Here is a 15,081-nt window from a genome sequence, read left to right on the forward strand (position 1 = left end):
TCCCTGGCCTCCCTCAGTGGGTTAAGGGTCCAGCATGACTGTGAGCTGTGGTGTAGGTCGTAGACTCAGCTGGGATCCCACATTGCTGTGGCTATGGCGTAGGCCCAGTTGCAGCTCCAGTTTGACCCCTAGCCTGGAAACCTCCATATGCCACAGGTACAGCCCTAAAAAGAAAAAAGAAAAAAGAAAAGGAAGCAACTTCTTTTTACCTAGAACCACCATAAATCATGCCAAGATAAATTACATCATGGGAAAAGATATAGTTGTATCACTTGAAACCATCAAAGATGTCATGTCTAGATTATAAAATGAAATCCTACAGTTCAACAAGAGAAAGAGAAAGATGGATAATCAATAGAAAAAAATAGGAGTTCCCGTCATGGTTCAGTGGTTAACGAATCTGTCTAGGAACCACGAGGTTGAGGGTTCGATCCCTGGCCTCGCTCAGTCGGTTAAGGATCCGGTAATGCCGTGAGCTGTGGTGTAGGTTGCAGACACGGCTTGGAAAGAAAAGGCAAAAGGACAAAAAAAAAAAAAATCAATAGAAAAAATATTCCAAAGAGTTGAATGAGCATGTCATGAGAGAATACCCAAGTGGCCAGTAAGTATATGAAAGAGTGCTCAATTTCATTAGTTATTAAGATCATGTCAATTTAAACCATTTCATGCTCCTCAGATTGGCAAAAGTTAGAAGTGGACAGTGCTAAGGATTGGTAAGGATGTAGAACATCATGGCCTGTTATACTCTGCTGAACCTAAAGTTGCTCTAAAAAATAAAGTCTGTATCAAAAAACAAGAGATCTCTGGATCTCTTCTAATCACTGGACTGATGTAGCCTGAAATCAGACATAAAGCCAAATCCTGCAGGTTGCTGAATTACAATACAGGCTAAATGCACAAGATCTCCAGGTCTCTTATGTGAAACCAAAAGTCCACTGTTGCAGGAAGAGTGGGACCCTGGAAATTGAAACATCAGGGTTGATTTCCCTGAGTTCCCTGAACCCCAGCCTCCACTGACCCTCCTTTGGCAGCAGAGGCAGCTCTTCCTCTCCAGTCTAATATGGCTATATCTGAATGGCTTGGAGACCCTCTAATGATCTGGCGAATCTTTCTCAAGATCCATTCATGGAGTTCCCGTTTCAGCTCAACAGGTTAAGAACTCGACTAGTATCCATGAGGTTGTGGATTCACTCCCTAGTCTGGCACAGTGAGTTAAGGATCCCGTATTGCTGCAAGCTGCAGCATAGGTCACAGATGCAGCTCGGATCTGCTGTGGCTGTGGCTGTGGCTGTGGCTGTGGCCGACAGCTGAAGCTCCAATTCGACCCCTAGCCTGGGAATTGCCACATGCCGCAGGTGTGGCTGTTTATCACCCTTTTTTTTTTTTTTTTTTTTTTTTTTTAGTCTTTTGTCTTTTGTTGTTGTTGTTGTTGCTATTTCTTGGGCCGCTCCCGCGGCATATGGAGGTTCCCAGGCTAGGGGTCCAATCGGAGCTGTAGCTGCCAGCCTACACCACAGCCACAGCAACGCGGGATCCGAGCCGCGTCTGCAACCTACACCACAGCTCACGGCAACGCTGGACCGTTAACCCACTGAGCAAGGGCAGGGACCGAACCCACAACCTCATGGTTCCTAGTCGGATTCGTTAACCACCGCGCCACGACGGGAACTCCTGACAAGACTATTTTTAAGCAGTGGCTGCATCATTTTTCATTCCCACCAGCGACATAGAAGGGATCCAATTTCTCCACATCCTCTCTGATGTTTGCTATTTTCTGCATCAATTGAGATGATCACATAGGTTTTTTTCCTTTGTTCTATTAAACTTGATTGATTTTCTTTTCCTTTTTCTTTTTTTTCTTTTTTCTTTTTTTTTTTTTTTTTGGTCATTTTAGGGCCGTAGCTGTGGCATATGGAGGTTCCCAGTCTAGGGGTCTGATTGGAACTACTACAGCTGCTGGCCTAGGCCACAGCCACAGCAACTCGGGATCCGAGCCGAGTCTGCGACCCACACCACAGCTCATGGCAGCACCGGATCCTTAACCCACTGAGCAAGGCCAGGGATGGAACCCACGTCCTCATGGATGCTAGTCAGGTTCGTTAACCGCTGAGCCACAACGGGAACTCTTTTTTTTTTTTTTAATTGAACTTGAAGGTGTTTATTGAGTTCTAATTTTGGTGGAAAAAAAGTCACATACATTCACTTGGCACAGCCTTGTGAAATACACAAAGCATTAACCAGGGATGAGCATCTTCTACTCCTCGGCCACCTCAGAGGACTGGATCACTCAGTGGAGTGAGGTCCTTCCTGCAGTAGCTGGGCACTAAGTCCCACACTGATTAGTTTTCTCCTTTCAGGATAGGCAGCAGCTCACCATTTTGTTGTTGTTGTGGTTGTTGTTGTTGTTTTTTTTTTTTTTTGATTGATTGATTTTCTGATGTTGAGCCACTCTTGCATTTCTGGGATGAATCCCACTTGATCATGGTGTGTCATCCTTTTAACATTCTGTTGGATTTGGTTTGTTAGTATTTTGTTGAGAAGTTTTGCATCCATGTTCATAAGGGATATTGGTCTGTAATTTCCTCGTGATGTCTTTATCGGGTGTGGTAGGGCCAAACTTTTCAAATCCCTTCTAATCTTTCTCTTTGTTTTTGGCCACCCCGCAGCATATGGAGTTCCTGGGTTAGGGATCAAATCCAAGTCCAGGTTGCTATCCCACAGCCATCAGATCCTTAACGCACTGTGTCAGGCTGGGGATCGAACCTACATCCCAGTGCTCCAGGGATGCCACCCATCCAGTTGTGCCACAGCAGGAGCTCTGCGCCAAAATTTTCAGTATGCCTGCACTTATCAGCATTCCTGGATGTTCTATGTTAGCAGAAACAGCCAGGAGTATTTCTAAGATTTGTCCTATTGATTGGTTGAAACCTGGACTCAACAGTACCCTATATGTTAATTGAAGTTAAGATGCCAGATGTACAATGTAGAGGGAGGGATCTAAATGCTAGTGGCGTTGGTGGTAGCTGCCTTCCACATGTTTAAGGCAATAAGAATGTTGGAATCAGGAATGATTGTCATTGTGGCTTAGCAGGTTAAGAACCCAGTTAGTGTCCATGAGGATGCGGGTTTGATCCCTGGCCCCGATTAGGGAGTTAAGGATCTGGTTTGCCCCAAGCTGCAGTGAAGTTTGCAAATGCATCTTGGATCCAGCATTGCTGTGGCTATGGTGTAGGATGGCAGCTGCAGCTCTGATTCAACCCCTAGCCAGGGAACTTCCATATGGTGTGGGGGCAGCCCTAAAAAGAAAAAAAAAAAAAAAAAAGAATGTTGGGTTCAATTCATTCATCACGCGTAACCTGTTTAAATCACCCTTTAACTGTGTGGACGCTCTTTTCACAAGGGCTTTGAGAAATACATTATGAGCTGTGGCAGAGACTAGCTAAATATTCATTATCTCTGTTTCCTCTTCCTCTCTGGGACAAATTCAGACGACATTTTCTGGCATCATTTGCGAATATGACCACTGTCTGAGTTCTAGCTAAAGGAATGTGAGCAGAAGTGATATGACTATGTCTAGACTTAGCTCATTAAAACCTCCCACATGGGAGTTCCCGTCGTGGCGCAGTGGTTAACGAATCCAACTAGGAACCTTGAGGTTGCCGGTTCGATCCCTGGCCTTGCTCGGTGGGTTCAAGATCTGGCGTTGCCATGAGCTGTGGTGTAGGTTGCAGACGCAGCTCAGATCCCGCGTTGCTGTGGCTCTGGCGTAGGCTGGTGGCTACAGCTCCGATTCAACCCCTAGCCTGGGAACCTCCATATGCTGCGGGATCGGCTCAAGAAATGGCAAAAAAAAAAAAAAAAAAAAAGACAAAAACAAAAAACAACAACAAAAAAACACCTCCCACATGGTCTTTTCCTCTTCTAGTCGGCTGGGATGGAGATGACAATAGTACAATGGTGACCACGTTTTGAAGATGGCAGACTGTCTAGACAGAAGATGCCTAAAACCCCAAGTCACCACTCAGAAGAGGGCAGCCCAGCTATTAACACACATGTTTCGGACGACTACAGGAGCAAGAAGTACATTTATTATCCTGAATTTCACGGAGATGTTTTTGTCCTGTCCCAGAAGCTAACTTTACCTTAACTAATACTTGACTAAGCACCAGCCCCCTTAAAAAACATCGCAGCGGTTTTTTTTCTGCAACTTGGGGTCATGGTGAGAGCTGGGCTTATCACCAATGGCGATAAGAGGATTACCTTCCAAGACAAGTGGGATCCAGTTCCTATAATGGACAGCAGAGCCATAGCAGTAATCAGAACGGTTGGACTTGTGTGGATCTGTAGTGGTGGCAAATTAAACGTGGTTACCCTAGGGCCAAAATAGATGGACAGCCTACTAAGGTCCTACTTGATTTATGTAATCAAAACAAAACAAAGCAAAAAACAGTCTAGCAAATGGAGGCTTGATCTAGTCCCCCAAATATAGAGTCCCAGCCCCTCTCCCAGTTCATGGACTAGAGCCCCTTGGATGAAGGGGAGGATCTGCTTGTAGAAGGACCTTGCTACACTTTTCACAAGAGTGTGTGGGGAACTCTCCCACCATGCTTTTCCCACAGGAGCCTGCAGCCAACGTAATTGTGCTTTGAGGACCCGGAAGTACCCAGAACTTTTGAAATAGACTGCCTACTGGTTCTGAGTTAACCTTCCTTGACCTAGACTGTCATCATGGTCCACTGGTCAGAGCGGGATAAAGTCTTACATAAAATGTCAGCCTGAGTTCTTCTCCTATTGGGCCCAGCAGATCCAAAATCCCATCCTGTGATGTGCCCAGTGCCTGGACACATAATTGGAATACATATGGAATAGATGGCATAAAGGGTATGAGGGCTACAGATGAAGAAAAATGTGTGAGTGGTGGAAAGACCAGCTTGAGGACCTCTTGTGGATATCAACAAGAAAGAATAAAGAGATAGAAAATATTTTTTTTAGGAGTTCCTGTCATGGCTTAGCGGCTAACGAACCCGACTAGGAACCATGAGATTGTGGGTTCGATCCCTGGCCTTGATTAGTGGGTTAAAGTCCAGCATTGCTGTGAGCTGTGGTGTAGGTTGCAGATGCGGCTCGGATCCCACATTGCTGTGCCTGTGGCCTAGGCTGGCAGCTACAACTCCAATTGGAAACCCTATCCTGGGAACCTCCATATGCTGCGGGTGCAGCCCTAAAAAGACCAAAAAAAAAAAAAAAAAAGAAAAAGAAAAAAGAAAGAAAGAAAAAGAAAACATTTTCTTAAAAAAACTAAATGGAGGGTAAAATTAGAGGTGGCCACATTGTGATAATAGGAGTCCCAGACACAGAGAAAGATGAAAATGGAAAAACAAATTTATTTTGTGAATGAATGCCTGACCACAGGACACCATGTGATCTGCACAAGCTGAGCTGCCAGGGCAGCAGGTGTTGATGGGCCCGTCAAACCATGAGGTCGTCTGTGTGCAACAGCACTCCACCACCAAACAGAGAAAGCAAGCTGCCTGAGCAGGTGGCTCATACTCCCACTGGCTGCATTGCTGTCCCTTTCTCACTCATACCTGAGTCTCATGGGGCATTCCCCCTGATTAGGTGACTAAGAGACACAATATTCAAATTTAGTTCACAGATGGTTTTGCGTACTATGCTGGCACCAGCTGGACGTAGCTAGCTGCAGTGTTATAGCGCCACTTAGAGTTGATCCTGAAGGACAATGGGAAGGGAAATTCTCACAGCTTCATCACATATATGGTGAGAGGTATAGATATCTACTGATTATATCTACTGTTACATTATAGTAGTTAGTAATGATTTGGCTAGGTGGTCAAGGACTTGGAAACAACAGGATTGAAATATTGTTCAAGGAGGAGGTCTGGGGAGGAGGCATATGGATGTCCCTTTTGGAAATGGGCACAGAATGTGAAGATATTCACGTCCCATATACATGAGCACCCGAGAGAATGCACTGTGGAGGAAGAGCTCGACAAGATGCACGACATCCTGTCCTGTGGATGTCGGCCCACCTCAGTTCCTTACCCAGTGGACTCCTGAATAAAATGGCAGCACACATGGAGCTTATTCACAGGCTCCACCATACAGACTTTCACCGTGGCCAGTCTGGCTATAGCAACTGCTGAGTGCCCAACCTACCAACAGTAGAGGCCACGAAGCCCTGCTATTGGAATCATTTCCCAGTGGCAGCTGATTACAGAGACAGTACCAAATGACAAGAAACCAGTGGGCCCCCAAAACTTTCCTGGCGGGAAGCAGACTGGGGAAACTACTCAGCTGCAAGTACGTGCTACCTTTCACATAGAAAGAAGGGCACCAAGGGTGGGATCAAGAGCCCAGAAAGCAGAGCTGAGAGCCATGGAGAAGTATTCCCAGGCCTTGAAACCTAATCCAGGAACTTCCATTTGCCCAACTGGATTTCACAATTGCTATAGACCTAGTGACTCTTTGGTGTCTCCCATTTCCCCCATTTTTGAAATGGAATGTCTATAGCAGTATCCCGTGCCTGTTCCACTGTTGTATGTTGGGCGTGTTGGGGACAGATAACTTGTCTCTTAAGTCTCACAGATCTATTGGTGGGAAAAAAAAATAGTACTTAAGGAGCTATGCTTAAGGAATATACCGAAAGAGCCTCGTTCACACCTGGACCTGATTTAGAGGAGATTCTAGACTTTGAGGCAGTGCTGGAATGGAATGAGATTTTTACAGGCCTTGGGAAGGGGTGAATGCATTTTGCATGTGGAAGGGACATGAATCATTGGGGGCCAGAGGACAAACTATAGTAGTGAGTCTCTGAGATGGCCCCCAGTGATCTCCACCTCCAAGTATTCATATCCTGGTGTAATCTCCTCCCTGTGAGTGTGGCCTGGACCTAGTGACTAATATTGCAGAAGTGGTAGCATGTCACTTCCGAGACTAGGCTGTAAAGACTGTGACTTCTATCTTGCATGTGCGCTATTTTTTCCCCCTGCTCCCCCAACTCCTCCTTGTCTGTCCTCACTTGATCACTCTTTTGAAACAATTAGCCGTGTTATAAGTTGAGCTATGGAAAGGTCCACATGGCAAGGAACCTGAGGATGGCCTCCAGCCACCAGCCAGCAAGAAACTGAGGGCCTCAGTCCAACAGCCTACAAGGAACTAAATCCTGCCAACAGCCATATGATTGATCTTGGAAGCAGATCCTTCCCCATTCGAGCCTTGAGATGACACCTTGATTGCAGCCCGTGAGAGATCCTGAAATAGAAATCCAGCTAAATTGCACCTAGATTCTTGACCTCCAGGAACTGTGAGATAAACGTCATGGCTTTAAGCCATTAAGTTTTTTCAAGTGTTTGTTATGCAGTAATACATAACTAATACAGGTAGGCATGGAAGTTATGTAAAAGTTTGGCAATATGCACTACTGCCTACCAAGGCCAATCTGGCCATAGCACTGCTGAGGTTCCACCTGCCAACAGGAGAGAGTAACACTAAACCCCTGCTACGAATATTTCCTGAGGGGGCAGGCTTATTACTTTGGACACTTTCTCTCATGTGGCACAGGCTGTAAGGGTCACAGAGACTTGGTAGGAATCCTGGCTCTGCCGGGCTGGTATTACCTAAGCAAGACATGTTCTTCGTGGGATCTGTTTCCTGTGTATATGACAGAGACTTCGTGAAATATCTCACATGGAGATGGCACCCAGAAAGGTTTGCAAGAGGCTGTCCTCCCTTTCCTAGAACGTGAGTGCCCCAGAGGCAGGGAACCCATCTGCCTCCCAACCCCTCTTCTCCCATCATCACGATTTCAGGACTTCTGGGAAGCATGGTGTCTACCCCTTCAGAGCCCCAATGACCATGGACCTCAAACCCCAGGCCCCACTCCCATGGGGTAGCACCCTTAACTGAGCTTTATGCAATGCAGAGGGGACAGAGTGGGACTCCAGCTGCTCTTCCTGCCTCCCTTCTTTTGAGCCCAGACCATACAGGTGCCTGAGCTGGAAATAGGGGCAGAGGGCTCAAACCCGGGCCTTACCTTACCTCCAGGAGCTCCCAATTTGGGGAGCTTCAGGGTAGAAGAGACAGACCCATTAATCCTAGAGCATTTCAGGTGCCACCTAAGGCACAGTGGGGGCACGAGGGAAGGGAAGGGACTTTGTGGAAAGTCATTAGTAAAAGTGATGTCTTTTCCCCATCCCTGTGTCACCTGCAGACTCAGGAGCCATTCTTAGGGATATGGCAACCTCAGGGAGGATGCAGCAGCAAGGAGGTGTCTCTACAGTAGAAAATGACTTTGGAGTGAAGATACTGTGCTTCCCCAATCCTCTTTCTCCCCATCTCCCACTTATCTGTGCCCGCTCCACCTCCCTGAGCCAGTCACTCCTCCCATTCTAGGTAAGTGTCTTAGAAAGGGGGACAGATCTGCACCCAGAGCAAGCTCTCTGGACGAGGTCACATTTGAGCTGAGTCTTACAGGATGGGGGCTAGCACTTCTGCAGAGCTCATGGGATGCACATCACTATGAGGGATGGGGCAGGACGGTGCCCGAATGGGGAAGGCTGCCTGGAAACTGGTGAGCCCCTCACCCTGGAGGACCTCAGGCTAGTTCTCAAGCCTGGGAGCTGCTGCAGGTCATAGGCACCCTCTTCCTCTCCTGTCAGGCCATGTTTTCTGGGGGCTGATTGCCTCAGGGCGGGAGTGACTGTGAAGTGCTGAGACTGAGTCCCTTGTCCCTGCCCCAGTCTCTGAGGTGGTCTCTGCCAGCCCATGCTCAATTCCATATAGGTAGGCAAACAAAAGACCAGCCATCCCCCATGGACTGTTGTCGAACTGGGCCCTGGACAGGGGTGTCCACAGGCCCCTGCCTCCCCTTACTTGCACAGCCCAGCACCTCCTGACTGGAAAACTGGAGGTGGCAGGGCTGATCCGGAAATCAAAGGCCCCGCCAAAGCTGCCAAAAGTGGGACTTTCTCACTCATGGCTAGGCTCCCATCAACTGGAAATCTTAAGGGAAGCAGAGCAAAATGCACCCACTGAGCATTCTGAGAAAAAGCACAGTGACCGTGTGCTGGGCATCAGAGTCTGGCCATTAGCCCTTAAGCCCTCAGTGCAGCACCTTGAGAGAAGCGAAAGCCCTTGCAGAGCCAGGCATGATGGGAAGCTGGTGAGCTGTCTTAGGCGGGTTTCAGCATTTTTGCCTCCTCCTCTGTATCCTCATATCATGGCCAGACTCTGAACACACAACATTCTTGACTACAAAGAGTGGTTCTTAAGCCTTTGGAGAGATAAGAATCCCTTTTATGAATCTGATGCAACCTGGTTGGTCTTCTTGCCAGTAAAATACATGCACACAAATCCCTTCATAAAAACATGTAAACAAACCCTCATGAGGATCCCTGACATCCTCATTTTAAAGACTTTGGGGCCTAGGAGGGTGAAAAAAACCTGTCCAATGTAAAGGCACCATTATATCTCCATTTACATGAACTGGGAAGTTCCCTTGTGGTGGAGTGGATTAAGGACCTGGCTTCATCGCTGCAGCAGATCCACCCCGGAAACCTCCACATGACATGGGTGTGGTCAAAAAAAGGAAAAGTGAACTCAAAACAATTATGCCAACTGAAAGAGCAGTCTCAAAGGCTCACATGATTCCATTTATATAGAATGTCTGAAATAGGCAAATCCACATAGATTAGGTGGTAGCCTAGGAGGCGGGACCAGGGGATGAAGGTGAGGTATAAGGAATGCAGTTTCCTTTTGGAATGACAAAAATGGTCTAAAATCTTTTGTGGTGATGATCACACAAGTAGAATATACTAAAAGCCACTAAATTGCATACTTTTAGTGGGTAAACTGTATAGTATATAAATTACATTACAATAAAGCTGTTTCTAAAAAGTGAACTCAGGGATCACAAAGGACCATACACCTACCTTTAAGTTCCCATTCACAGGGGCAGGAGGAACCCTTTAGGGTAGAGAAAAACCAGGGAAGGGTCCTCGAATGTGGCAAATAGTTCCAACAGGAAAGCATTCCAGGATGAGATTATGTCAAACAATGCAGGGTTGGGGCACCTACCCCCTGTGCAGTCAAAAATCTGCATATAACTTTAAAGCCAGTCCTTCCACATCCCCAGACTTGACTCAGCAGATTCAACCAACCGTGGATAGTATAGTATTATGTATTTAATGAAAAAAACAAAACAAAACAATGTTTAAGGGGAACTTCACAGTTCAAACTCATGTTGTTTAAGGGTCAACTGTGTGTGTGTGTGTCTCAAGGGCAATGAAGTATCACGGACAGTTTTAAGCAGGATAGAAACTTTCCTCTGGAATCACTGAATTGTACATATAAAATGGGTAAATTTCATGGTGTGTTAAATTATATCTCAATAAAGCCAGAGGGGAAAAAAAAATCTCTCTCAGGGCTTGAAGAGGATAGACTGGAGGGCATAAGGTTGGAGGTGGCTATGCTGCCGAGTTCAGGTGAGTGGTGCCAGGGCCTATCTATTGGGAGATGGGGGAAACTGGCTCGGGGTGGAGTCGGGGGGAGACTCAGGGATGTCTTGCCCACAGTTAAGGAGAACCTAGTAGGACCCAGTTTCAGAACGCAGAGCTCCCTGGGTGTGCTTCCGCCAGTGCAGCAGCTGCTCCACTGACAGGTGATGGAGACACCCCCTCCAAAGAGAAATTCACTCAGAAACGTATTTCCAAAAAATGTTGCTAAGGGTTTTATTTCTAACAAGAGGAAAATAATAAAATAAAATTAAAATAGGCTTCAGTTGGAACCAAGTTTCTTGTTTTGCTTTTTTTTTTTTCCTTTGAACAAATTAATTACACACCAACAATCTTCTTTTATTACAACATGAACCCAGGAGGAGGAAAGGAGACAGGGCAGGATAGGGAGGGAAGGTCAAAGTGGTAGTGAGGACAAGCACCAAAAGCTTTCTTCAGATCACAGGGAGCCCTGCTCAGCTCCCCAACCAAATTCATTTAAAATAAAAAACTGTGAGCACAGCTATGTGAAGTTTCCTCCTCCTGGGTGGAATAGTCAGGGGACGGGAGGAGAAGGAGGCAAAGGGAAGAGGGTGGCAGGAGAAAGGGGGAAGGAGGAGAAAGAGTAAGACAGGGAGGTGAGGTTAGTGTAGCATGGCCTGGCCAGGGCCACAACTGGGGAGAGAAGGGAGAGGAGATTTCCCCCAGTTTGCATATGCACTGGCCGTGTCTCTGGAATGGTGCTGGCCTAGCCCCAGCCACCCCCCTGCCCACCTGCCCATCCATCTATCTGCCTCAGGTGTCTGGGAATGCTGGTTAGAGGCTACCAGGGAGGGGGACTCCAGGGGCCGGCCCCCAGGAGCTGAGGTCTGAACAATACCTTGGAGTCAGAATATAAAAGTCAAGGGACTCAGGGTTGGACTGGGGTGGGTGGGGGGGTGGCCATCCCCCCTACTCGCCGACCTCCCAAGAAGCAGGCTTGATGGTCAGAAAGAGGATCCTTGAGGCCAAGGGGTCTCTGTTGGGGTCTGTGCTAGGCTCAGTCACTGTCACAACTGTTGCTGAGGCGGCTGCTGTGGGCAGGACATGTGCAGCCGCGGAGTCAAAGTGGAGAAAGGGACAGAGGAGCCTGAACTGGCCCCTAGCGCTGGCTCCAAGCCATTCTGGTTCTCCTGGGTGCTGGGGCTGCCGGTGGCGGGCAGGGGTTGGGGGGGCCCCTCACCCCCAGTCTCCTCCTCCAGCTCCTCCTCCTCCTGGGCCTCCTCGGCCTCTGGCCCTGAGCTCCGTACCCTCTTTGGCTCTAGCTCCTCTCGGGCTGGGTCATCGCCCTCCCCACCCCGATCCACCTTCCGCCGCCGCCGCCTCTCCAGCGCCCGGCCCCGAGCTCGGCTCCCATGGCGCTCTGCCTTCTCCAGCTGTGACCACAGATAGGAAAAAAGAGGTGCAGGACAGTGGTCAGGCCTGGGGTCCCTGCCGGCCTGGCCTGACCTCCTGGCCCTGTCCACGATCCTTCTCCTCACCTCCAGAAGTGTGCGGATCCGTGCTAGATCTGGAGGCTTCCCAGCTTGTAGCAGCTGCCAGATGCTGTGGTTCTCATCCAGGGTCACCTCAAGCAGATCCCCCTCTAACATGAGCTCCTCGAGGGGGGCACGGGTTGCCTCAGGCAGCTCCAACACAGGGCCAGTCAACTGGGGCAACAGCGAGGACAGCAGCTCCAGGTCTGGGGGTTGCAAGGACAGGCCAGATTAGAGGCTACTCCTAGTCATATTCCCATCACCACGACAGAGCCAAGGACCACATGGGTCACTCTGGTGAGATCCAATAAACAGCTTACCCACACCTGGACCTACCTCTCTTACCTGAGCCCTCCCCCGGGGCTACCTTCTCAGGACTGGTCACACTGTCTCCGTTCTCCAGCAACCCCTGCACCTGCCAAAGAGAGCAAGAACACGTAGTGGTAACTGAACTGAAAAACCAGGCCCCACTGTTTCCCCTCAACCTCAGACTTGGGACCCTCCACCTCCTGGAGGAGGGCAGACACAGGCTGCCAGCATGGAGCATTCCAGGGATCTGGACAGGATGCAGAAAGGGGATGGGAGGCCAGGCCAAAGGAGACCAAAAGTCAGAGAGCAGGGACAGGGCTGGCGCCTAGGTAAGGGTGAGGGCTAGGAGACAGGAATTTGAGGGTAAAAGAGCTGGGCTGCGCAGCTCACCTTAGGCATATCCTTGCCACTGCCTTCTCTGAGAGGGTCAGAGGCAGGGGTTGAAGGGTAGGTAGGGGGCTCCTCGGGCCTGGGTTCAGCCTGCAGCCGCTGGCGAAGCTCGGCCAGCCGTCCCAACAGAGCAGTCACATCCTCAGAGGCCAGAGCCTGCCTGGCACGACCTTGCCAGCTGATGGCCCTCTCTGTGAGGCATTGCAGGGCCTCGCCCTCAGGCAGCCGCACAGGCAGTCTCTGCAGTGCTACCAGCAGTGCCAGGATGGTCTCCAGGCGCGGGCGCCGTGAGCGCATGCACAGCGGACACAAGAATTTGGTGTCCCACTCCCACCAGGCCAGCAGTGGGGATGAGGTGGGACTGGGCCTTGGGGAACTGAGGAGGCGGGGTACCGACACACATCGCCCATGGAACCAGTCCTGACACAGGTCACACTGCAGAGCTCCCACCCCGGCTGGCACCTGCCCACACACACAGATGGAGGTTGCAGAGGAAGATGTGTTCGGTGATGCCAACGGACTGGGCTTGGCAGAGTTGGTGCGACGCAGCTGCAGGATTCCCTCCTTCTCCTTCTGCTCCCCCTCCTTGAAGGCCACGATCTGCCGTGCCCAGGACAAGGGAGAAGAGGTTAGCAGCCCATCCCTCCTTCTCTGGCACCATGAGCACCCCACTCCCAAACGAGGAGAACTGAGGCCCAGGGAGCAAGCGGTCTGCCCATGATCACCCGGCTCAGACACTATCATTGCCAGGCTCTTCTTTCCATCTGGGCCCAAGCTCCTTACCACAGAGCCTGGGTCCCTGAGGTCCTGCGCAGACAGCCCCAGCAGCTCTGTGTCAGATTTGTACAACCCCAGCTCCTTCTCCATCCACCGGCTGCGCTTGGTGCTGTCTGAGCCGGCGTCTGCACACGGGCAGAGCACCTGAGGCAGGTAGACAGAGGGGGAATGTCCGGGCTTCCCCTATTTCCCACCACCACCCCTCCCCAGCTCCCCCTAAAACCCCCATGTTCTCATATGAGCTGTCTCACAACAGCTGGGCCAGAGGCAGGGAGGCTATGGGTCAGGGTCCCAGGCCTCACCTCCAGCAGAGTGTAGCAAGAATTCTTCTTGAGGAAGGTCTTGGAGGCCTTCTCCCTCCAGGAGTGCGCTGTCAGTACCTGCAGCTCGAGCTGTCTCAGCTCCTCCAACCCCACGGGTAGGTCCCGGCCCACAGCCACCAGGCCCTCCAAGTCATCCAGGCAGGGGTAATGATCACCATTCTGGGACAGGGGCAAGAGAAAGCTCAATTCAACTTGCCAACACCTACTGATATTACTCTGTGCCGGTCCTAAGCTGGGAAGATGGATTGGACTCACAGTCTTGAAGCAAAGAAACCCCACAAAAACCAGAGATCATCCTAAGGAAGGCACACCCGCCCACCTGACTCTCTGACAACGCCTACATCCACTGGCTCAGCCCCCAGATATCCAGTCAAAGACCACCAGACCAGTTATTTTGTTGCAGTTCACGCCTTCAATCCTCCCTGACCCCACCATTCTCATTTTAACCAGCATCCTATGTTCCCTCAGGCCAGCCTTGCACTCTTTCCTCACACTGCCCACCAAGCACATTTTGCTTCTTCATGACGTGCTGTGCCTACCTCCTCTCTCTAGCCAACCCAACTCCACCCAGAAAAACACAATGTATGCCATCTCTCCCAGTTGGACCGAAGGTCTCAGGGGGAAGGGGCGGGGGCAACAAGGTCCTCACCTGGATCTCGTCCACATCAGCAATCCAGGCCCGGGCCTTAGCAAGGGCCTCCTTGAGAGCCTGGATGTTGGGCAGGTGAACAGGGATGTTTTCTGCCTCATGAATTATGGCCTCAAGCGTGGCTGGTGGATGCTTCTGCCTAAAAGTAGGGAAAAAAGAGGCCTCAGTCTAGGGTGGTCTACCTGACCAGAAGCCCAGCATGACAATCAGATAAAGTGACATGAGCCCCTGGGCCTGCCACTTGGGCCTATTTGCTTGTATTCTGCCCACAGGTGGCTGTCAGTCCCTGCTTGCTCCAGCCTGCATGCACCCAACTTCTGCCATAGCCCCCATGCTTCTGCTTGTTCACCAGTCTGTTAGACTGCTGGCAGTGCCTGAACACACAATCCGCAGTATTAATCTGGTGCTGCAGTTTGTCAGGATGCTCCATGCATGGTGTGTTTCCACTGACACTTGTCCATCTGTCTCTTGGTACTTGCTCATGAGTGTGTGCACGCTCAGCCTGCAGAGCTAGTCCTTTATACAGCCTATATCTGTCCATCTCTACTTCTCCATAAGACTATCTTTGCTTTTATGTGTAACACGGATTTAAAAAACAAAAACAAAAA

General features: G+C 49.7%; 1 protein-coding gene across 16 annotated transcripts in view; it reads right to left on the minus strand.

The window, feature by feature from the left end:
- Positions 1–10,723: 10,723 nt before the first annotated feature.
- KDM5C (lysine demethylase 5C) overlaps positions 10,724–15,081 on the minus strand; it is a 34,404-nt gene continuing 30,046 nt past the window's right edge. For 4 of the 16 annotated variants that reach the window (XM_085006047.1, XM_085006046.1, XM_005673632.4 and 1 more), the window contains 7 exons: positions 14,474–14,612; positions 13,804–13,983; positions 13,508–13,645; positions 12,725–13,324; positions 12,362–12,440; positions 12,032–12,231; positions 10,724–11,926 (listed from right to left, as the gene is read on the minus strand). In XM_085006047.1, the coding sequence (XP_084862173.1) occupies positions 11,561–11,926; positions 12,032–12,231; positions 12,362–12,440; positions 12,725–13,324; positions 13,508–13,645; positions 13,804–13,983; positions 14,474–14,612 (1,702 nt within the window). In that variant the 3' untranslated portion in view covers positions 10,724–11,560. 16 annotated transcript variants of the gene reach the window in all.

The sequence above is a fragment of the Sus scrofa genome, chromosome X, assembly GCF_054392235.1.
Source record: "Sus scrofa isolate SSC_HxYL_T2T_F1_AM1 chromosome X, Sscrofa_HxYL_maternal_Yorkshire_Landrace_v2.0, whole genome shotgun sequence".
Taxonomy (NCBI): Eukaryota; Metazoa; Chordata; class Mammalia; order Artiodactyla; family Suidae; genus Sus; species Sus scrofa.